At 42.5% G+C, this 24,956-nt stretch overlaps 1 protein-coding gene across 2 annotated transcripts in view; it reads left to right on the plus strand.

The window, feature by feature from the left end:
* The window catches only part of AKAP10 (A-kinase anchoring protein 10), a 93,023-nt gene extending 75,450 nt beyond the window's left edge, over nucleotides 1-17,573 (plus strand). The window contains exons 13-15 of one of the 2 annotated variants that reach the window (XM_053568596.1): nucleotides 5,999-6,051; nucleotides 6,697-6,792; nucleotides 16,971-17,573. In XM_053568596.1, the coding sequence (XP_053424571.1) occupies nucleotides 5,999-6,051; nucleotides 6,697-6,792; nucleotides 16,971-17,081 (260 nt within the window). In that variant the 3' untranslated portion in view covers nucleotides 17,082-17,573. Of the gene's footprint in view, nucleotides 1-5,998; nucleotides 6,052-6,696; nucleotides 6,793-11,056 lie in introns of both variants that reach the window. The other variant, XM_053568597.1, reaches the window with a different exon arrangement.
* Nucleotides 17,574-24,956: the final 7,383 nt, after the last annotated feature.

A 24,956-nucleotide genomic window follows, 5' to 3' on the forward strand; every position in this document is an offset into this window, starting at 1 on the left:
TTGAACATTTTTTCATGAGTTTCTTGGCCATTAGTAATCTTCATTTGTAAAGTTCATGTTGGCTCAGTGCCTGTAGCTCAATGCCTTGGGTGCCAGCCACATACACCAGAGCTGGGTGGTTTTAACCCAGCCCGGGCCTGGCAAACAACAATGACAACTATGACAACAAAATAAAATAGCCAGGCATTGTGGTGGGCGCCTGTATTCCCAGTTACTTGGGAGGCTGAGGCAAGAGAATCACTTAAGACCAAGTGTTTGAGGTTGCTGAGCTGTGATGCCATGGCAGTCTACCAAGGGGGCAACATAATGAGACTCCATCTCAAAAAGAAAGAAAGAAAGAAAAGTTCCTGTTGCCGGGAGCGGTGGCTCACGCCTGTAATACTAGCACTTTGGAGGCCAAGGCAGGTAGATTGCCTGAGCTCACGGGTTGGAGACCAGCTTGAGCTAGAGCAAGACCTCATCTCTAAAAATAGCTAGACATTGTGGCAGGCTCCTGTAGTCCCAGCTACTTGGGGGGCTGAGCCAGAATTGTTTGAGGTGGCTGTGTGCTGTGACACCATCGCACTCTATTGAGGGCAACAAAGTGAACTCTGTCTCAAAAGAAAAATAAAGTTCCTATCCATGTCTTTTGCTCATTTATTTTTTTTTTTTGAGACAGGCTAAAGTGCTGTGGCATAAGCTTAACCCATAGCAACCTCAACCTCCTGGATTCAGGTGATCCTTCTGCCTCAGTCTCCCCACTAGCTGGAACTACAGGTGCCTGCCTTGACACCTGGCTAATTTTTTTATTTTTAGTAGAGACAGGTCTTGCTATTGCTCAGGCTGGTCTCAAACTCCTGAATTCAGGCGGTCCACCCGCGTTGGCCTCTCAGAGTGCTGGGATTACAGGTGTGAGCTACCACACCAGCCTTTTGCCTACTTTTTTTTTTTATTTTTTAAGCGACAGGATAGAATTTATTGACAGGGAAAAAGATTGGTAAGCATGATAAGCAAAAGAGGGGGAACAGAACCTTTGTCAGTAGAGGGGAGCAATCCAAATGTGAATTTACCTTTTGCCTACTTTTTAACAGGCTTGTTTAGTTTTTTCTTGCCGATTTGTTTGAGTTCTTTGTAGATTTGCTTGAATTCTTTGCAGATTCTGGTTATCAGTCCTTTATCAGATGTACATGTATAACGTAAATATTGTCTCCCATTCTGTGGGTTGTGTGTTCTTTCTTTTGATTGTGTCCTTGACTATGTAGAAGTGTATGAATTCACCCTGTATTTCTAGTCCTAAGTGAGTACAATACAGGCTTCCAGTAATATCGCTATAAATATAATCTCTTCCTCTGAATCACAAGTTATTATTTTTACTTTACCATTACAGAAGGCACATCAGTATAAAAAAATATTTGTTACCTTTTTATTTAATGACAAAATTCCCACTCCAGATTGATCTTGAAGTTTATCTTGAGGCCTTTTGTATTATTAAAGTGTTCTCAAAATCACTGAAAGTGAAATATATGTAGAATATATTAATAGTTTGAATTCATATGCTTACTTTGTTTAATCAGAAGAGGGGTTTGGTTAGAAAGAAGGAGGGAGGGGTGGGGAAAGGAAGAGCAGAGAGAGGGAAGAAGGGGGGTGTGGGGCCTTGGTGTGTGCCACACCTTTTGGGGACAAGACACGATTGTAAGAGGGACTTTGCCTAACAAATGCAATCAGTGTAATATAATTTCTTGTACCCTCAATGAATCCCCAACAATTAAAAAAAAATAAAAAGAAGAGGGGCTTTCTTTTGCTTTGTTTTATTTTGTTTAGATTTAATCTTTAAATCTCCTAGGCAGTTTGTTAAAACATAAGAAATCTTTTTGACAAGAGTGTTTTTGGTGGCCAATTTTACCTTCCAAACAATTGATTTACACAGGAAAATGTGGGAAACGAATATGAATCTAATCAGATGACCCCTAGACCTTTTCAGTGTGGTTTGATTGACAGTAATTTCTTAAGTAAAAGATGCTACTGACTTTTGTAGGAAGAAACCGCTCCATTTTGATTAAGTATGTTTAAAATTAAGAGTTATTGTTAATCTTCCTGTTGAACTTAATAGGACTACATTCCTATATTTATCTTGCTTTTTTTTTTTTATTGTTTCAGGTTAATTGAGGGTACAAAGAATTAGGTTACAGTGTTTGCATTTGTTAGGTAAAGTTCCTCTTATGATTGTGACCTGCCATACACTGTAATGTTGTGCCCTTTAAGTGGGAGCACCCCCATCCTTCTCCCTACTCCCCTCTCCCTTGTTTTCTCGTCCCCCACCTTGAATTGATTTTTTCTCTTATGTGGGTATGTATGAGATCGTCTGTTGGCTTCATATTAGAATTGAATACATTTGATTCTTCCTTCTCCATTTTTGTGATACTTTACTAAGAAGAATGTGTTCCAACTCCATCCAGGTTAATATAAAAGATGTAAAGTCTCCATCTTTTTAGTGGTTGAGTATCTATCTTACTTTTTAACACAACTATTATTTGGGTAATAAATTGTACCACTTTTTTTTGATGAAAGATAAACTTTTTGGTCAAATACATAATATGTTGATAGAGTAAGCAGAAAATGTAACAATTGTTGTAGTAATTAAGACCCCCAAAGGGTCTGTTGCCTAGTTGACCTTATTTATCCAAATAATAGATTTTATTTCCAGTTTTGCCAAGGAAGTCTCAAGTACACAGTTGGGACTAAAGGGAAGTCTACACAGTTCATTCATTGTCTCTCTGCATACTGGTATTCAGTAGGCAGGTTAAGAGATACAGATCTTCCCATCAAGAAACTTACAATCTAGTAGTTGTGTGACTTATGTTGGGTAAAAGATGAATATTAGGAAGGGCCATTGGTGGTGGTGGAACAGAGGAAGTGCTGTATGCCCTCTGAGAGGTATTGGCCAGGAAGGACGCTACGGTGTCAATAGGTAGCTTCTATCAATGGGGATAATGGCATCTCCTATCCAGCACTACCAGGAAGTCTTTGAGCTATTTGATTTTTATTTAATCTTATCTTATACCTCTGATAGTAGGATATGCTACTCCTCCATAAGGCAGGTGTGGATGTAGTTATAGATGTTGGGTTGTGTGAATTTGTATTATGAGTAAAGATACTCAAGAAACTTTCTCAAACCACTGTCTGTGTTCAGTCTGTTCAACACAGTCTGCCTCTTCATGGTATTCCTTCCTTAATTCATTGTAAACAATAATGGAGTGCCTACTGTATGCATCTACTACTCCAGATGCTGGGAAGAAAACAAAGTTCCTATTCTCATGGAACTAAGCATTATAATGGAGCAGACAGTAAACAGATAAGCAAATAACAGCATGTGTACGTGTGTTTATCTGTGTAGGGTAGGGGAGTTCCGTTTTAGAAGTGCTTGTCAGGAAAGGCCTCACTGAGGAGGCAGCATTTTGAGTGGAGACTTGAGCACAGTGTGGGAGTGAGCCGGGCAGTACCTGGAAGAAGAGGATTCTTGAGAAGGAGTGCTCAGTGTGGCTAGAGTGGAGAGAGCGTAAGGATTAGTGCTGAGGGACGGAAGGTGAGTTAGTTGGGAGATCGCCAGAGACCATGGCAAGGATTCTAAGAGATCACATTGGAAGTTGGAGCAGGAGAGTGATATGATATGACTTATGTTTTAAAGGGGAGGGGGAGGAGGGGGTAGGTCAGATCGAGGGAGGGTGAATGGTGGGATCCCACCTTTGGTGCATAATGAGGGTTCATGTTGGATCTATTAGTATAGAGTATAAATGTCTTAACACAGTAAGTAAACGAGATGAGGTGTATATTAACCAGTGTGATGTAAGCGTTCCTAATTCTGTATGAAATCAGCACATTGTACCCTATAAATGCATTAATGTATACATGATCTATGTGTTTATGATTTAATAATTAAAAAAATAGAATGTAGAGGGTCAAGAGGAGAAGCAGAAACAGAACATTCTTGGCATACTCTAAGTAAGGGATGATAGTGGTTGTGGATTAGGCTGGTAGTAGAGAAACAGTTGTATTTGGGTTATATTTGAAGGTAGAGGTGACGGTATTTATCTGTGTTGGCAAGCCCATCCTTCATGGGCTTGCATTATTAATTGAGAAATGCCTATGTAAAGAAATGAATAGGAATTTCTGCAGTTGGATTGAACACATTCATGTATCTTGGTATTTTTGGTAGTTGTCCAGACCTCTCTTTAAGACAAATATTTTTAGTGTGAGAGCCTAGACGTGGAATCCATTCGCTCCAAGCATTTGAGTCCTGTGTGCTAGGCACTGGTACTGAGTGCCAGGGATACAAACAGAGGGTGTCATTTCAGTCTGTTTTGCTCATGCGTGGTTCCTTGTTAATGACCCTGACTTGTTAACCATGTCAGGCTAGTTATCCTGTAGAATGCTCAGCCTTCTTAATTGTCTAGGTGGTGTTACTACATATTTAATTTAGCTTATTCCTCTCTCAGCTGCATTTCTTGTAAACTGGAAGTTATGCCTAATGTCTTGATGATTCATATTAATACATTTTTGGTAGAACACATTATAAATGATGTTGCATATGGGGTTTTGAAAGGCTCTCTATTTATTGGTATATATGTTAAAATACTGCCTGAAATTATTCCCCCAAATTTGACAGCAGTCACTTTAAGGATAAGAAGGAGATAGATCTACTTTTCATCATACTTTTCCCTTTACTTTTTGAATTTTCTTACCCTCTCTCTCCTTAATCATCCACCCAAACCCTTCTCCATGGCTTGCCACTACCCTGGAATAAAGTCAAGCCTCTTTGCCATGACTTTCCCTTGAACTCTTCCTTTCACAGACTGAGCTCTACTGGAACTATTCTTTATTTTTTTTCCTGAGGTTTCCCTTCTCTTAGGGCCTCTGCAATTGCTGTGGCTTCATCTCAGTATCATCTGTTCGGAGGACCTGCCCAGCCTACAGGATCTGCAGTCATCTCTGCTGCTACCACTTCATTATTTTCCTACTCACTGTCTGGAATTATCTTGTCTATTTATTTGCATACTAATTTATAGTCTGTTTCTTTTTCATGACTAGAATATTACTTCTGTTACCTCTACTGATGGAAAAGAATCAAGCTTTTATATTCTTCATGAATGCTATATATAGTTCCATCCCAGTTGTTAAATTAATTGAGACCTTGCCTTAAGAAATAATCTCCTGACAGCAGTTAATTTGTTTTAAGGCAAAGTTAGGAAGTGAGCCTATTCAGATTATTAAATAAAAGGATGAGCTTTCATAGAAATAAAGGCCTACTTCCTTGGTAATTTCTTAGCCTGTGGTTACAGATGTAGGCTTTTATGTCCTGAAAAGTTGAGATGTACTATGGCTTGCATAGAGTATGACTACTTTTTTTTGAGAGAGTCTTCTATGTTGCCTGGGCTGAACTCAAAAACTCCTGGCTTAAACAGTCCTCTACTTCATTCTCCTGAATAGCTGGGACTATAGGCTTGAGCCAATGCACCTAGCTTAAGAATGTGGCTATTTAGAAAACCTCTACTCTTACCCCGTTGTCTTATACAGACTAGAGGTACAGCATGTGGCAGCATCATCTGTACCGAAAGCCCTTTTGAATGGTGCTGTTCTGGAACATTTGAAAACACAACAAGTGGGTTGATGTCTTCCAATGGATTGCTGTATTCTTGCCTAACAATACAATCCTAACAATACCCTGGTTAGGATTTTGTTTATAATCTTAGCTGTAAATCTAACACTAGGTGATCGTTCCAAGTGAGAATAGAAGAAAAATCCAAAACTGTAAAGCAGCTTTTCAAACCACGATGTTTGCAAATTAAATACACTTGTGAAAGCAGTATAATCAGTTTTTATTTATGGTAATATTCCTTAATGTTTTGGATGGCTCACACAAGAAAAGAATATCCATGTCTGGAAGCAACAGCTTTTAAATAAGAGCATTTTCAATATAAGATTATGCATAAAATACACATTAAATTTTGGCTTTGTTTACCAGGATCTATGTTCTCACAAGCTATGAAGAAATGGGTGCAAGGAAGTACTGATGAGGTAAATTCTACTTTTAGTATAAAGAGATTTCTGTTATAATAGCCACCTTTGTCTAAGTAAGGATTTAAGTTTCTCTTTCTTTAGATCCCATGTTTAAGCAGCATGGCACAGTGGTCCCTTCTTCAAGATAGAACAATAGAGGGTGGCTCCTTCTTAACATCTAACAGTTGTCTGGTGGTGGCAGTAAAGGTATCTTCAGTCCAGAGACTGTGGGCAAGGAAGGATAACCATGCTTCACATTCCACCGTTAGCCAGCAGGCATCAGTAATCAGTGCAGAACAGAAGCTCAAATGTTTCCTTCACCACTGTCAGTTTTACTTTTAGAAGCAGATGCTTGCTTTTTTGTTATAGTTAAGGACATTGAGAGATGTGGGTTGAAAAAGGAAGATGCTTTATTTTGACCACCTAACATAAAAGTGGACATAATGTTGGATACCTGGTAGCTGACTCTGGAAGATAGTGAATGCAGTGTTTATATATCATAGCCAGAGTGTGGCCCAGATTCTTTCATAAATGGAAATGTACCTCTTAATCCAAATAAATAGCAATGATATGCACATACAGTTGTATTTAGAGCATTGATAATATGCATGTTGATCCTCCTAATGAATAACTATTATCAACAGTTTAAATTACTTCCTTTAGGCCCAAGAAGAGCTAGCTTGGAAGATTGCTAAAATGATAGTCAGTGATGTTATGCAGCAGGCACAGTGTGACCAACCCATAGAGAGATCTACAAAGGTAAGGATGAGGTGTGTTCTAACCCAGTTTGTGTAAAACTGAAAAGTGCTCTTTTCTAGCCATATAGAAATAAAAAAAGGATATAAGGGGCTTCTGTGTCTGCCTTTGGAGGATTAAGTGCTGTGGGGATTGTCTTCTCATAAGTGCCTAGGAAACTGACAAACTAAATGACTATAATCTTGAAAGAAGAGTTACACTGAAGTATCTCTGGCTTGCTGCCTAGAAGGAGTTTCCACAGTGCAGAGAAGGGGAAGCCAAACAGAGCCAGAGTTGGGAGAGCCTCGTGTGACTGGAAGTCACTGTACAAGGCACCAGAGAAGAGGGAGCTGCCCAGAAACAGAGTTGCAGAGATGTTTAAAGAGGTCCCTTCAAGTCTGTGGCCGAGTACTTACCTGTATATATGTGGGGTAAAAATACACATGTCTAGGAAAACAACCCCCATAAATTAGTAGGCAGAATGCCTGGAATGTGGGGCTAGGAGAGTTTGTGAGCAGAACATCTGGCCAGAGTGGGCAGACTTTGGAATACACAAGGCCTTGGATAATGTCCTTATGCCTTACTACTGTGGCTAAACTAAACCAAGTTTAAGAGCAAGCTTTGAGAGGATTAAGCTATTCTGTAAATAACAACAGTGCATCCAGCAACAACAGAAAACACATTCTTTTGAAATGCATGCATATGCAATACTCATTGAGATACATTTTCAGCCATAAAATAACTTCTAATAAATTTTAAAGGCTTCAGTTGAAATCATATAGTCTGTTTTCCTGACCACAAAGGAATTAGAAATCAGTAACTGAAAGACACCTGGAAAATACTCGAATATTCATAATATAACAACACTTTTTAGTCATACATGAGTCAGAAAAGAAGGGGAAGTTAGAAAATATATTGGACTAAACTAAAGTGAAAGCACAGTATTCGTGGGATAATGCTAAGGCAGTTCTTAGAGGGAAATTCATACCAATAAATGTTCATGTTAAACAAGAAAGGGCTCGGTCTCCTATGTTAAGAAACTAGAAAAAGGGCGGCGCCTGTGGCTCAGTGAGTAGGGCGCCAGCCCCATATGCCGAGGGTGGCGGGTTCAAACCCAGCCCCGGCCAAACTGCAACCAAAAAATAGCCGGGCGTTGTGGCGGGCGCCTGTGGTCCCAGCTACTCGGGAGGCTGAGGCAAGAGAATCGCTTAAGCCCAGGAGTTGGAGGTTGCTGTGAGCTGTGTGAGGCCATGGCACTCTACCGAGGGCCATAAAAGTGAGACTCTGTCTCTACAAAAAAAAAAAAAAAAAAATAGCTGGGCATTGTGGCGGGCGCCTGTAGTCCCAGCTGCTCGGGAGGCTGAGGCAAGAGAATCGCGTAAGCCCAAGAGTTAGAGGTTGCTGTGAGCCGTGTGACGCCATGGCACTCTACCCGAGGGCGGTACAGTGAGACTCTGTCTCTACAAAAAAAAAAAAAAAGAAACTAGAAAAAGATCACGTAAATAAATGTAAAAAATAACAGCATAAAATTGAGAGAAAATTTTAAAAAATAAATTAGAAAAGGGTGGTGGCTGTGCCTCAAAGGTAGGGCTCCAGCCCCATATGCCAGAAGTGGCGGGTTCAAACCCAGGCCTGGCTAAAAACTGCAAAAGAAAAAAAAAATAACAATAATAATAATAAATTAGAAAAAATAAACCTTAAGCCAAAGAAAGCACAAAGAAGGAAATAATAAGGATAACGGTAAGTGTTGATTTTATAGAAAACGGGCAAACAATAGAGGAGAAACCAAAAGCTGGCTCTCAGACCAGTTGAATTGATAAATGTCTATCCAGACTAACGGAGGTAGAATAGGAGATCAGGCATGAATTACTAATGCCAAGATGGAAGGAGGGTATTACCACAGGTTCTAGAGCAGTGTTTTTCAAACTTTTTATCATCTCACAGCACACTTGAACCTGTAGTTAAACTTCCACTACACTAAAATTCTATTGTTATAAAAAAAGCAGATACTTACTGTGCTTTGAACGTCTTTTGAAAATAATTTAATTAATAATCTTACGGGCGGCACCTGTGGCTCAGTGAGTAGGGCGCCAGTCCTATATACCGAGGGTGGCGGGTTCAAACCTGGCCCCAGCCGAACTGCAACAACAAAGAAAAAAAGGCGGCCATTGTAGTGGGTGTCCATAGTCCCAGCTGCTCAGGAGGCTGAGGCAAGAGAATCACTTAAGCCCAAGAGTTTGAGGTCGCTGTGAGCTGTGATGCCATAGCACTCTACAGAGGGTGACATAGACTGTCTCAATAAAAAAAGAAAAAAAACCTAGACCATCAGCCCAATGGGCTGTAATCCCAGCACTGTGGGAGGCCAAGGCAGGAAGATCCCTTGAGCTCAGGAGTTCAAGACCAGCCTAAGCAAGAGTGAGACCTATCTCTACTAAAAACTGAAAAATTAGCTGAGTGTCATGGAAGGCACCTATAGTCCCAGGTACTCAGGAGGCTGAAGCAAGAGGATTGATTAAGCCCAAGAGTTTGAGGTTGCTGTGAGCTATGACTCCATGGTATTCTACCCAGGGGCACAGAGTGAGACTGTCTCAAAAAAAAAAAAAAGGATCCCCTTGTTATTTTATAATGTTATGTGAGAGAAGTCTTAGGCCCAAGGTGGAATTCTTACTCTATTTATCCTGTGTTGACCATCACTCTGCTTTGAACCTCCAACTCCGGTTGCCTATAGAATATACTTGGACATTCAGTGTAAACTACCTCACGTCATTACTGGATTGCTTCATGCACACATATGCCATCTCACAAATAGCAGAGATACTGTCTCCTCTGGTGTGTGTTTTTTCACCAAAATTGTGAATAAAGGAAGCACTCAGCCTCAAGAGCTTAGGAATCTAACACATTAAAGTTCTTTTTTTCTTTGTAAAGACTGCAGGGTATTCCATGTTATGCCTCTATCATCGTATGTTTTTTTAAGACAGGGTCTCATTCTGTGCCATGCAGTGCCATTATCACAGCTCACAGCAACCTCAAACTCCTGGACTCAAGGGATCCTCCTGCCTCACCCTCCCAAGTAGCTGGGACTTCAGGTGTATGCTGCCATGCCCAGCTAGTTTTTTGTTTTGTGTAGAAATGGGATCTTGCCTTATCTCCCAGGTTGGTCTTGAACTCCTGGCCTCCTCGAGTGCTGGAGTACAGGTGTGTGCCTTCATGCTCAACCTTCATCATCGCTTACTGAATCACCTATGGATGATGATTTAGGTTGTTTCAGATTTTGCTCTATTACAAACAGTATTTTAATGAATATATGTATGTCTTTATTCTCTCTTATGAATGTGCTGTAGGGCTAATCCCTAGAGGTAGAATTACTATCAAAAAGGGGGAGTAGGGCGGCACCTGTGGCTCAGTGGGTAGCGTGCTGGCCCCGTATGCCAAGGGTGGTAGATTCAAACTCGGCCCCGGCCAAACTGCAACAACAACAAAAATAGCCCGGCATTGTGTTGGGCGCCTGTAGTCCTAGATACTTGGGAGGCTGAGGCAAGAGAATCGCCTAAGCCTACGAGTTGGAGGTTGCTGTGAGCTGTGATGCCACAGCACTCTACCGAGGTCGAAAAAGTGAGACTCTGTCTCAAAAAAAAAAAAAGGGAGGGGGGAATAGTTTGGCACCTGGCTCACGCTTATAATCCTAGCACTTTGGGAGGCAGAGGCAGGAGGATGGCTTGAGGACAGGAGTTTGAGACCAGCCTGGGCAAAATATCAAGACCCCATTTCTACAAAGAAATTTTAAAAATTAGCCAGCTATGTCAGCAAATGCCTATAGGTCTGGTTACACTGGAAGCTGAACCAGGAGGATCCCTTGAGCCCAGGAGTTCAAGGCTGTTATGAGCTGTGATTAGAACACTACACTTCAGCCTGGGTGACAGAGCAAGACCCTGTCTCTTAAATAAATAAATAAATAAATAAATAAATATAGTATAGTATAGTGTGTATATATATATATATATATATAGTATTCTGATATCTGTTGCGAAAATGTAAAGATTTTGGCAAACTGGAAAGCTAGTCTGGATGCCAGTCCTTGCTTTGGGTAAGTTATTTAACTCATACGTAAATGAGAAAAAGATACATTTTACCTCACCAGATTGTAGTGAGCTCTGGCTGTGATAAGCTCTGATACCCGGTAAACACTAGAGTGGACTGACTTCTTCCTTAATCTATAATGGTAACATCACTTGTTACAGGAATGTACCTTAGCATTTTCCTTTCTTTTCTTTCTTTTTTTTTTTTCCAGCTATGACTCAAGACATGAGATAAAGGAGATCTGCTTTTGAAACATGAGAGAACTTTTCCCCTTGGTTGGATTCTTCAACACAGCCAGTGAAAACAGAGCACTGTATTCGTTTCACTAATATATCACTGTTGTTTCCAAGAAAAAAATGGGAGACAATCCTAGACTTCCACCATAATGCAGAGTTATGTGTAGACGTAATTGTTGCACATGATGTTCACACAGTGACAATTACAAAGATACAAAGTGGTATTGTTTACGTTGCTAGAAAATTATTAGTTTTCTACTGGCAATAACCTATTTCTGAGAGTTTTAGCCCACTGGAATAGACAGGGACCACATCCTATGGGAGGCAGAATAGCATAGAGCTGACATTGGGTGCCATTCTTGTAGTAGTGATTCATTCCCAGCAGCATCATGAAGCAGGTGCCAGAGGTGCTTTGCTTTCTCCTCCTAAAACAAACAGATGAGTCAGCCCCACCAAGAGCCAGGCAGCTCCAAATGGCAGTGTGGTGCTAGCAGCTTGTTTTTCTTCAGTAGGACAAGGTGATGGTTCATTGTGCAATCTTCCTTCACAGAGGCATTAGTTTTGGAAGGAATTTGACAGGTCATGGGTCAGGTCCCCTTGACATTGTCCTTCCTGAGATGCAGTATATTTAAAACCAATCTGCTAACAGAAGGGTGAATCTAGTTTACTTTGAGCATTAGGATTTGCTCCTATGGAACTCTATGCTCCAGTTACTTAATAATAATAGTGATCACTCCAGTTTTTCCCTTGAACAAAATGGTTCTTCCAAGATTGTGCCATTTTTTATTTTTTTAAAGGGCAGGGTGGGTCAGGGAGAGAAGTAATCAACTTTATTTTATTTGATCCTTCCCTCCCCCCACCGTTCATTGCAGTGACCTGGGACGTGTGCGGTTGGTGACCTTTTTTATTCTGTTTTTAGGGCAGTTAAGAGACTCACTGCACTTCTGCTGCATCAGGACCACATGGCCATCAGCAGGGCCACCAGTTGGCAAGCACACTCCACTGGCCACGTGGTGCTAACGCTTCGTCCACACACGTAGCTATTGGAGAGGAAAGGAATTTCTCTTAGGTGTTAGTGCTTTTGCTCAGACTTTGCAAAAAAAAAAAAAAAATATATATATATATATATATACACACACACATATATATACACATATAAATGTATAATTATTAATCACCTTTGTCCTTGAGAAAGTCTTGAATGAATAGAAAGTTTATTCCATTGCAATATTTGATTGTATAGAGGCATACTGTTTCATCAACAGAAGAAGCAAAAAGGCTGTATATAAGTTTTTGGTACTATGTACCACCTCTGTTATTCTTCTAAAGCTGAAGTATTCATGTACTTAAACCATATTCTATTTAATTGTGTTTGATTTAAAAATATATATATATATAAATTATATTTAAAATTGTGTCAACTTTTCTGCTTTCAGGGCATTTATGGCTCTTCTATTGAAATATGTTGATCCTTCCAAATGTTTTTCCATTTGCTTTACAAAAACTCAGAACATGAGCCACTACTGGACTTAGATTTGTGTTTGGGGTATATGTCATAGACCCGAGGTTTTTGTTTCATATATGCTGTGATTCATTTTGTTTTTTTTTTAACAAAATATTCCCATTCATTTCATATTGCTTCAATCTTCAACAGAAAAGCAATATAAAGGTTATAGAATAAAATGTTTGAGGTGACTTGCTGCTTCTGCATGTTTTGGAATAACAATTTCTATAAGATTCTAGCTATTTAAACTAATGCTTTCAGTTAGATAATTTCCAGTCAGTTCTTTGTATACATGTTGTGCTTCTGAGCCAGAGGTGCCAGTAGTTGTAAATTTCTTATAAAGAAAAGAAAAGCAAGTTGGAGACTGGCTACTTTTTTCTGCCTCACCTGCTATGAGACACAGAAGCAGGGTGTGGCCTGAGATTATTAGCCGGATTTAATATTTGATCTAAAGTAGATCCTTGTACTTACTCTAAATTTGGAATTAGATTTGTCTAACATTGAGCCACAAAATATTCCCTAGCAGGGTTTTTATAGGTTGAAGGAATAAGCTGAACACCTTTTATCTTTATCATGTTGTTGGTATCAACACAAATTGTTTAAAAAGAAAAGGTGTTAGTGAGAAAGTGATTCCTCTTGTAACTTGATGTCTTTATCTTTCCTGTAAGGTTTGATGAAAGTAAAAAGCAGATGTCAACCAAATCCAGTGAAGAGCAATAAAATAGCAACTTTCTGTAACTCTTCTTACTTGGGTTTCAATATTCAGTAAGCGTTATTGAAAACTTTAAGTAGTTTACAGTATGGGAGCATTGACTAGTCATAAGAATTGAGAAGGGAAGGTCATTCTGAACTGTAGAAATTACAAAGTCCTAACAGCTGATAAGCACCTGATGAAATGGCTGATCTTTTTCCAGTGACACTAGGAACCTGTCTGACTCACAGTGACCACGCTTTCCTCCCCAGACTCCTTCAGGAGTGAAGGTCATGTCTTCACAATGACCTTTTGTCTCTCTCCCCTCCCCCATACACTAGTTGATTGGAGCAGGGTTGAAGTCCTGATCCAGATACCCTGTTTCCCCGAAAATAAGACAGTGTCTTATTTTAAGTTGTGCTCCCAAAGATGCACTAGGTCTTATTTTCAGGTGTAAGTAGGTCTTACTTTCGGGGGATGTCTTATTTTCGGGGAAGCAGGGTAGACCTAAGATACTGCATAATGTTGGCCAACATTAGAACTCAGGCCTTCTGAGCCAGGACCTTTATGCACTAACATTCTTCCAAAGGATAAATATAACTACTTTTAGCAATTATGATAAACCAGAAATAGAAGGGGAATAACTAATATAAGCTTATAAGGGGTAGGAGGGATAATTTTTACAGCTTATGTAAATACTAACCATTTCTATGTGGTAGGTAAGGTCTCGGGACTTTGGTTGGAGCCATCAAATGGAGAGTAAACCCCATTTAAACCCTGTAAGGGTACACCTCTGGTGGCCCACACTCACAGTTACCCTCTGAGAGGCCCTTTACCGATGAGCGCTGGGCACTGAGGAACCCCCTGTGCTTGGGTGGGATGTCACAGAGTAGCGGGGTGGTGGTCTGGATTCTGGGCAGGCAGAGGTGGCTGTGAGGGCACTGGGGCAACAGTGTGAGCAAAGGCCCCAAGGCCATTCATGTTCGGGGGTTCTGCCCATCTGCTTGCATGGCTCACAGAAGAACACTTTAGTAATTTTATGCAAACAGGTGTTTCTTCAGTCTGTTCCTTTCAAACGACCTTCTCTGGCACATTCAGTGTGTCACAGAATTCACTTGGACACATTAAACCCCTGCCTGAGGGTGGTAGTGCTTCTGTCCCCACCCTGGCACCACTGGGCACCTGTAGGACCGAGTCCTGTCTGTCCCTGGGCACAGAGGAGTTTTAAGTTCAGTTTGAAGGGAGCTGGGCTTTGCCAAGGAACAAATGAGAGATGAGGATTGTGACAACTGTGGCATTGCCACCTGTTTCAGACATCTGAGTCTCCTGACTTGGGACTCATGCAGACAGGGAAGTGAGCTGGCCTCTTCACAAACCATACAGCTTGAGAGAGAAGTGCCTGGCCAGGACATGGGCCTTCAGACTAAGCATGGCTCTGAGTAGCAGCCACTGCCTGCACTTGTCACGTCCCGGCTCCACCCAAACCTGACTTATCTTCATTTTGACCAAGAACAGTATTTGTTCCTTCTTATTACAGAACTTTCGGTTTAGTAAATGTTCACCTTGTATGTGCCAGTCACAGAAAAGAATAGAACAAATTTCTACGTCCCTTGGAGGTTGGAATAGCATCTAAAGTGGGTGCTGGCATTTTTGACTTAAAATAGGCTTTAAAAGCCTGCGAATGACCTTCCCCCCCACCCCTGTCCTTGTAGAGTCACAGGCTCTCCTGTACCTGAGAGGGGAAGCCTGGAGGGGGAGGGTTGGCAGCTGAAAGGGGAAGCATGGAGGGGGAGGGCCGCCCTTCCCTTCCTGGTGGCTGTGTCTTTTCATTGACCTACTCCCAGACCGGGAGCTGGGCTCTTAGGTGATGAGCGCCTGACTGGCAAGGTGTCAGCATCTTGATATCGGAGGCCCTCAAGGCAAATCTTTATTTGAACAGGGAACAGGGGAAGGCCTAGAAGAGGTCACTGGATCAGTCTAAACCTTCCCGCCAAGCTTTGGGATGTGTGAATTATTAGAAACCAGACTAGTTTAAAATTACTATTACATCTGTATGATATAAAATCATGACTTTGGAAAAAGCTGGCTGACTGCTGAGCTAATTCCATAAAGTGATCAGCTTCTCTGGGCTCTCAGGATAACAATAACCAGCATAATTGAGTAAACTTATGTGCCAGGCACTATTTCATTTGATCCTTAGGATAATCTTACAAGTACTTAATTTTTTCTCTTATAAATGAAGAGACTGATGAGGCTCAAGAGGTAAAGGAATTTCCCCTGGACCCTCTGCCTGGGAAACAGCCTGCTCTTCTCCCATTTTGCTGCTCTCAGTACTCCCTGCAGATGAATAACAGATAGCAAAGGCTTCAGAAAAACTTAAGGCTTTAAAAGTGAAAACATCTCATCCATGACCTGGGGTTTTTAAAACTTTCACACCCAACAGGACCCCGTGGAAGACTTACTAAAACTAGGTTGTGGGGCCTAACCTCCCAGAGTTTCTAATTTAGTAGGCCTGATGTGGAGCCCAAGAATTTACATTTTTAACAAATTCCCAGATGGCTGCTGTTGCTCTGAAGACAGCTTTGAGAACCACTGCCTTAAAATCTTTCCTGTTGGGAAATGAGTATTTTCATTCCCATGCTACCCAGAAAGATCATTTGAGACCTGTTAAGACTCACTCAAGCACATAAATCCTTTATCAGTATTCAGATGTTTGTTCAAAGCTGAGTGCACCCAAGCACCAACCCATTTTCTGAGGTCTGAAGCCATCGAGGCAAGTCTCTCTACTGGGGGAGGCTTAGTAGAGGCCTGACCAGCCTCAGCGCACAGTCATCAGCGGCCCACACCCAGTGCCTTTGCTGGGGACGGTGCCCCTGATACTGTCCTCAGGGCTGAGACTGTTGGAATCATGCTCAAGGTCAGGGGGAATCTTTTGCACAAATCCTATCTGATCCATTTCCTTTCAGTTTGTCCCCAGGACCTTGGTGCAGCAGCCTCTGCTGACCTCTTTTTCAAGTCCCTCCCATAGGACCTCAGGACCACGTTCTTTCTCACTCTCTTCATCTTCTCCTCCCTTTCCTTGTTTCTTCTTTGCAAACGTTTCCCAACAGCCTGTCACAGGCCCCTTCTTACCCCCATAAACATGCTGCCCGCTTTCCTGGCAGTCCAGACGCTTTGACTCCCTCCCCTCGCCCATCACCATTGTCCCTGAGCGCCCTCTCCTGGCCAGTGCTGTCTTCATTCATACCCTTGCCCGCTGAGGGGGGAGACGGTCCGCACCCCTCGGCTATCAGCCTCTGCTCCTGCTACTTCTCCAAGTCTGCGATACACCGCTCCAAACCGTCTACGCTCCATCATTCCCACCCCAGGAAACATCACTGTGTCTGGCCTGTGCTGTTCCCAAGAATGGTATTTCTTCAGTCACACCTATGACCAAATTTTGTCATTTGCTGCACCTGCGCTACCTCTGGTTTCTCCTCATACATCGTAGCCCACAATAACTTCAAACAAGCAAGTTTTGTAGGTTGCAGGCTCCTCCTCCCAGAGTGAGTTAAAAGAGGAGGAAGAAACTCAGCCGTGGTTCCAGGAAGATCCTCCCTCACTATTGCAAAAGTTAGGTTTTGTGAATCCGCCTTTCAAAGAGCGATTTCAAAAACCATAAGTAAGTGGTTTTTTTTTTTTTTTTTTTTTGTAGAGACAGAGTCTCACTTTACTGCCCTCGGTAGAGTGCCGTGGCGTCACACAGCTCACAGCAACCTCCAGCTCTTGGGCTTACGTCATTTTCTTGCCTCCGCCTCCCGAGTAGCTGGGACTACAGACGCCCGCCACAACGTCCAGCTATTTTTTTGTTGCAGTTTGGCCAGGGCTGGGTTTGAACCCTCCACCCTCGGCATATGGGGCCGGCGCCCTACTCACTGAGCCACAGGTGCTGCCCAAGTAAGTGGTTTTGTTGTAAGGATTACAAACATACACCTACATGATAAATCGGAGATGAGGGAGGTGGGTTTTACATGATGACTTGTTAACGCAGGGTCACACTTTTCTACGAGGGTGTCAGCTGTGTGTTTGAAAAGTGCTGCGTCACAGACAAATAGTGCACAAGTGAAGGAGATGCACTTTAGGAAACCAGCTCCAGGTGTAGATACGGTGATGTCCAAGATGCATGTAGGGGAGTGAATAAAGTTGTTACTTGAAATGTGAGAATGAGAAAAAAAACACTATTTTGTATTAATGTATTATATATAATGTTATTTTAAATATGCATATGTGGCTAAATAAATTAGATATTATGACTAGACATCTGACTATTTCTTTAATATCACTAGAAGTTTAAATACTGATACCTTAATTAAATTTTTTCTCCTTAGGAAAATAGGGATTTGCCTTAAATACAGAATCACCTATATGTTTAGTGGACTCCCTGTTGTCTGCTGAACAAAGTCCAAATTCTGTATTTAGCATCTATGGTCCTGACTGACCCAGCCTCCCAGATCCTGGAGCACTAGACTAGACCCGAAACTATGTATATATCCTTCTCTTTCCTCAATGGGCTTCAGACCACAGAGGTAGTGCCTTTGCTCAAGCAGTGCTCGCAACGTTAAATGTCCTCTCCTTATCCTTGAAGACTGGCTCATGTTCTCCACTGCTCCCTCCTTGCAAAGCCTTCCTTGATGCCCAGTCTGGCTGAGATCCCCTGCTAGCCACACACACATCCAGTTTGACCACCTTGACAGTTGGTTCTACAGAGGTGTGTCTGCTGAGGCAGTGTGAGTGAACTATTCCCAGGAAAGGCCTGGGTTTGACCCCAGGGAGCATCACCCAGGTGATGGCTGGGGAAAAAAAGTTTGCTATAAATGAACCAGCCTCAGCTAATGGCCCTCTGCCCAGCTCTGAACTTAGCCTTCCTGTGCCTTAGGGCCTGAAAGACGGCTTCTTCACTTCTAGAAAGAGGCTGACATTGAAGTGTCCTTGTCAGGCATTGGTCCAGCAATTCACAGTGCATCATGTCCTGGTGCCCAAGTGTCCCTGAGATACTTCCTGGAGGTCTGCAAGGCCAAACTGTTTTGAGAATAGCACTAAGCTGTGGGCTGCCTTTGTCACCGTGTGAGGATTTGCACCAAGGATGCAAAAGCTACAGAGGGTGAAACTCTGGCACCTCAGCGGGGATCTGGGCACTGACCTGTGCCCATTCATTACTAGGTTCTTCTCCACCCTGCCCCATTACAAAAAAGCCAGTTTGCTGTAAGAATGTCCTTGGTGGAGCAGTAACAAACTACTAATGTATTAAATATCAACCCTCAAGTTCGTGTTTTTAGATACCACGTGTGACAACATGGGAAGTCCCTATAAAGCTGTCTCCTAAGCACTTGAGCAATTGTCCCAAGTTGTGAGCAGATGTAGTCACTGTTTTCATGGAACACTATTTTTACTAAAAAGAACAACTGACCCACTGGCTACTTAGACTTGGGTATTTAAAAGGCACTTTCTTGGCTTGGCACCCGTAGCACAGTGGTTAAGGTGCCAGCCACATACACTGAGGCTGGCGGGTTCGAACCTGGCCCAGGCCACCTCAACAATCATGACAACTGCAACAAAAAAATAGCAGGGTGTTGTGGCAGGCACCTGTAGTACCAGCTACTTGGGAGGCTGAAGCAAGAGAATCACTTGAACCCAAGAGTTTGAGGTTGCTGTGAGCTGTGACACCACAGCACTCTACCGAGGGTGACATAGTAAGACTCAGTCTCAAAATATATATATATAAAAACAATAGTCACCAATTATTTTTGTTTTGAAAAGTATAGTTATTTTTCATAATATATCATTTATGTGAATATTACTGGGTCTATTATTTTTCTAAAATGAATTACAAAATAAATATTTAAAAATACTTCTCCACTTTAATTTCTGATACAGTATCTGTCACTACATGCAATCCACATAAACCAGAGCTCTTTGAGATCCTCCAAACTGTTCAACCATGTGAAGAATTTCTAAAATAAAAAATTTGAGAACCGATTCTTTAGTTCAAGTTGAGGCTCGTGCCAGAGCCTCGCCAGGGAGGCCACACTTTATTTGTACTATGTTGCTTGCAGGAAGGTGGGTTCAGTTCCATGTTGCCGCACATCCTTGCTGTGGAACCTTCAGCCTTTCCTTCGCCTCTCTTTGTCATCAGTAGGAATGGAGATACTCATGGTTGGCATCTGTGGTGAACTGTGTCCGAAGACAAAAATTCCATGACTTGAGACATATTCAGTAATAGTGAAAAGGTCTTGATGTATTGTGAAGAAGAAACTCAGTTCTCCTTGGTTCATTACAAAGACCCTCTTTTCTTTTTTTGATAGTATTTCACTCTGCTGCCCTGAGTAGAGAGCCATGGTGTCTTCATAGCTCACGGCAACCTCGAACTCTTGGGCTCAAGTAATCCTCCTGCCTCAGCCTCTCTAGTATCTGAGACTACAGATGCCCACCACAACACACAGCTAACTTTTCTATTTTTAGTAGAGATGGGGTCTAACTCTTGCTCAGGCTGGTCTCAAATTCCTGAGCTCAATGGATCCTCCTACCTCGGCCTCCCAGAGTTCTGGGATTACAGGGGTGAGCCATCACGCCCAGTCAAAAGACCCTCTTTCTGACAACGTTATTCTCAAGGTCACTGTTTCACCACAGACCCAGTGGCCGCTGGTTCTTCTTTCGAGGCTTCTCTAATGGGAGGATTTACTTGTAGCTGTTGTGTAACTGCTGACACTGGGAAGCTGAGGTTTCCCTTTTTCTCCTCGCTGTGGTGAGAATTGCTGATTTATATGTATCCTCACCAAACTCAAGAGGAAGGGAACACCCAGTGCTGCCCACAGGGCCCAAAGCCATCTCTGCCTCTTGGGGACCTGGCTCAGATCCCTGCCTGAGGTCAGCCACACAGCACACAGCAGCTGATACTTCCTCTCTCAAGGAAGAAGCTCACAGGGTGTGGAAAGAAGGAAAAAGCAAAACCAAGTGCATATGTGGTCTCTAGGCAGAGCCATCAGTGGGACCAGACAGGAAGGCCCCAGGCACTCTGTGAGGTCCCCCCACAGCACTGAGTTGACAGGGAGGGACACCAGGAGTGGCCTGAGTCTCACTGTCCTTCCTAACGTGGGAAGCCTGCTCTGGAGAATCCCCCCCAAAGCTGAGCCTGGCAGGTCCGTGAACCTGATTTCACAAAGCACCTGGAGAGGGGGACGTGAGCTCTCAAGAGGAGCTCCCATCAGTCATGTCCCCAAAGGTCCCAAGTATTCATTCATGAGAATTTTAACTGTTAAAAAGTACACTAGGAAAAGCATTTGGCAAAACCCAACATCCATGCGTGATTAAAAACTCAGCAAACAGGGTGGTGCCTGTGGCTCAGCGGGTAGGGCACCGGTCCCATATGCCGGAGGTGGCGGGTTCAAACCCAGCCCTGGCACAAAAAAAAAAAAAAAAAACTCAGCAAACTGGGAATAGAGGGGAGCTCCACTCAACTTGGACACTTGCCCAAACTCACAGAATGTGCAACCCCAAGACTGAGCCCTACTCTAAACTACGGGCTTGGCTTCAGTGATGAGGACAAATCGGTGGAGGTGGCTGGGCCATGGGGTTACGGGTGGGGTGGGGGCTCCCTGTACTGGCTGCTCAATTGCTGTTACCCTAAAACTGCTTTAAAAATAGTCTCTCTTAGTTAATGGTGAAAGGTGTGGGTCCAATTTCAGTCTTCTGCAGGTTGCCAGCCAGTTCACCCAGCACCATTTGTTAAATAGGGAATCTTTTCCCCACTGAATGTTTTTAATTGGCTTGTCAAAAATCAAATAGCGGTAAGTAGCTGGATTCATCTCTTGGTTCTCTATTCTGTTCCAGATATCTACTTCTCTGTTTTTGTGCCAATACCATGCTGTTTTGATCACTATCGATTTGTAGTAAAGTCTGAGGTCTGGTAGTGTGATTCCTCCTGTTTTGTTTTTATTTCTGAGTAATGTCTTGGCTATTCGAGGTTTTTTCTGATTCCATATAAAACGAAGTAATGTTTTTTCAAAATCTTTAAAATATGACAGTGGAGCTTTAATAGGGAGTGCGTTGAAATTATATATTGCTTTGGGTAGTATGGACATTTTGATAATGTTGATTCTTCCTAGCCATGAGCATGGTATGTTTTTCCATTTGTTAACATTTTCGGCTATTTCTTTTCTTAGAGTTTCATAGTTCTCTTTATAGAGATCTTTCACGTCTTTTGTTAGGTAAATTCCCAAATATTTCATCTTCTTTGGCACTACTGTGAATGGGATAGAGTCCTTAACTGCTTTTTCAATTTGACTGTTGTTGGTGTATATAAAGGCTACCGATTTATGAATGTTGATTTTGTAACCTGAGACGCTGCTGTATTCCTTGATCACTTCTAGGAGTTTTGTAGTAGAGTCCCTAGTGTTTTCCAGATACACAATCATATCATCTGCGAAGAGTGAGAGTTTGATCTCTTCTGACCCTATATGGATACCCTTGATCGCCTTTTCTTCCCTAATTGCGGTGGCTAAAACTTCCATTACAATGTTGAAAAGCAATGGAGACAATGGGCAGCCTTGTCTGGTTCCTGATCTCATTGGATTAAAGATTTAAACTTAAGACATGAAACTATAAAAATACTAGAGGAGAATGCAGGGAAAACCCTTGAAGAAATTGGTCTGGGTGAGTATTTCATGAGGAGAACCCCCCGGGCAATTGAAGCAGCTTCAAAAATACACTACTGGGACTTGATCAAACTAAAAAGCTTCTGCACAGCTAAGAACACAGTAAGCAGAGCAAGCAGACAGCCCTCAGAATGGGAGAAGATATTTGCAGGGTATATCTCTGACAAAGGTTTAATAACCAGAATCCACAGAGAACTCAAACGCATCAGCAAGAAAAAAACAAGGGATCCCATCGCAGGCTGGGCAAGGGATTTGAAGAGAAACTTCTCTGAAGAAGACAGGCGCACGGCCTTCAGACATATGAAAAAATGCTCATCATCTTTAATCATCAGAGAAATGCAAATCAAAACTACTTTGAGATATCATCTAACTCCAATGAGACTAGCCTATATCACAAAATCTCAAGACCAGAGATGTTGGCGTGGATGCGGAGAAAAGGGAACACTTCTGCACTGCTGGTGGGAATGCAAATTAATACATTCCTTTTGGAAAGATATATGGAGAACACTCAGAGATCTAAAAATAGATCTGCCATTCAATCCTGTAATTCCTCTGCTGGGCATATACCCAGAAGACCAAAAATCACAACATAACAAAGATATTTGTACCAGAATGTTTATTGCAGCCCAATTCATAATAGTTAAGTCATGGAAAAAGCCCAAGTGCCCATCGATCCACGAATGGATTAATAAATTGTGGTATATGTATACCATGGAATACTATGCAGCCTTAAAGAAAGATGGAGACTTTACCTCTTTCATGTTTACATGGATGGAGCTGGAACATATTCTTCTTAGTAAAGTATCCCAAGAATGGAAGAAAAAATACCCAATGTACACAGCCCTACTATGAAACTAATTTGGGACTCTCACATGAAAGCTATAACCCAGCTACAACTTAACAATAGGGGGAAGTGGGAAAGGGGGGTGTGGGTAGAGGGAGGGGAATCGGTGGGATCACACCTGTGGTGCATATTACAGGGGTATTTGCGAAACTTGGTAAATGTAGAATGTAAATGTTTTGGCACAGTAACTGAGATAACGCCGGAAAGGCTATGTTAACCACTGTGATAAAAATGTGTCAAATGGTTTATGAAGTGAGTGTATGATGCCCCATAATCATATCATTGTATACAGTTATGATTTAATAAAAATAAATAAATAAATAAAAATAGTCTCTCTTGGGCGGCACCTGTGGCTCAAAGGAGTAGTGCGCTGTCCCCATATACCGGAGATGGCGGGTTCAAAAACTGCAAAAAAAAAAAAAAAAAAGTCTCTTTTTTAAAAAGCAACCCAGATAATGTTGCTCCTTTGGTAAAAACCCTACAAAGGCTTCATATCTGACCCAGAGGAAAAGACAAAGTCATTATAATGACTGATGAGACCCTACCGGGTGGGCCTTGGGCCGCGCGGGCGCTGCGCAGCTCCTGCCTCGGGGCCTTCGCACGCACTGGCCCTACCTGCTGGGCGCTGTCACCGTCTGCTCTGATATCCCCGCACAGTCTTCAGTGAGGCTATCTCTGGTCATGTTTTCTAAAATTGTAGCCCTCCCTCTCTACTTCCTGCCTCTCTCCCCCTGTTTGATTTTCTCCTTGGTGCCTATCACTTGCTACCGTCCTGTGGACTTACTCGTTGTTCGGTCCACGGTCTACTCCCGCCACCTGAATACGCTTGGGGAGGACTCCTCGCTGCCTGCTGAATGCGTGAGTAAGCGGGGCGGGAGTGCTTGTGACTGTCGCTCACCGCGAGTCCTCAGCACTGAGCGGGAATCAGAGCCACGGGTGTCAGCTGATCTTGGGCAAGGTCATTGGAGGCGGCATCTTGGGGCAAGGTGACTAAAATCCTAACCAATCCTCCCTCTCCGTGGACTGTCTCCTTGACTCTGCCTTTTGATCCTTCCGCGCTTCCCAGCCGCTGTCTGACTAGCATGCGCTTCCTTGAGACACGCTCGGCTTAAAGGAGTCATATTTCTCTGAACATCTCACATGACCTCTGTTGTGAGGTATTTTGTGCTGATTTTGAGCTTTGACTCTCCGTGTCAACCTTTTATCCATGTGGCCCTCCTGGTAAACATCTGGTATCCACGCCTCCATCATGATGGTCCTAGTCTAGTGCCTGACAGCACTCAGTATGTTGAAAGAATGAACGCGACATCCCAAAACAAAGGTGCCTCGTTTAATAAATTATCCTAGGAAAACTAGAGAGAAGATTTTCAAAGTAGGGTTTCATGTGTATGAAAAGCTAAATTGCAAATGGATTATAATAAGTAAATGTGGTCTTTAGTAGAATCACTTGAGGCCAAATGTTTGAGACCAGCCTGGGCAACATAGCAAGACCCCATCTCAATAAAAAATTAGCCAGATGTTGTGGCGCAAACCTGTAGTTCCAGCTACTGGTGAGACTGAGGTGGAAAGATGTCTTGAGCCTAGGAGTCCAAAGTTACAGGGAGCTATGACTGCACTCCAGCCTGGGTGATAGAGCAAGATCCTGTCTCAAAAAAGAAAAGGTAAAAAAAAAGAAAAAAAAAAGAGGCGAGGCACGGTGGCTTACACCTGTAATCCCAGCACCCTGGGAGGCTGAGGCAGGAGGAATGTTTGAGCTCAGAAGTTCAAGACCAGCCTGAGCAAGGCTGAGACTCTGTCTCTACTAAAAATAGAAAAATTTAGCTGAGCATGTGGTGCAGGTGCCTGTAGTCCCAGCTACTCAGGAGGCTGAGGCAAGGGGATCACTTGAGCCCAGGAGTTTGAGGTTGCTGTGAGCTAGGTTGACCCCTTGGCACTCTAGCCTGGACAACATTGGGAGACTCTGCCTCAAAAACAAAAAAAATTAATTGAAATAAAACAAACAAACAAACAAAAAACTAAGAGAAAAAAATGAACTTAGCTAAGACCGGAAACCCGAAGATAGAAAACAAAACAGAGAGGCATATTTGCAAATTAAAAATTAATTCTGGGCCAGGCATGGTGACTCATGTCTGTAATCCTAGCATTC

The sequence above is a fragment of the Nycticebus coucang genome, chromosome 18 (genome assembly GCF_027406575.1).
Source record: "Nycticebus coucang isolate mNycCou1 chromosome 18, mNycCou1.pri, whole genome shotgun sequence".
NCBI lineage: Eukaryota > Metazoa > Chordata > Mammalia > Primates > Lorisidae > Nycticebus > Nycticebus coucang.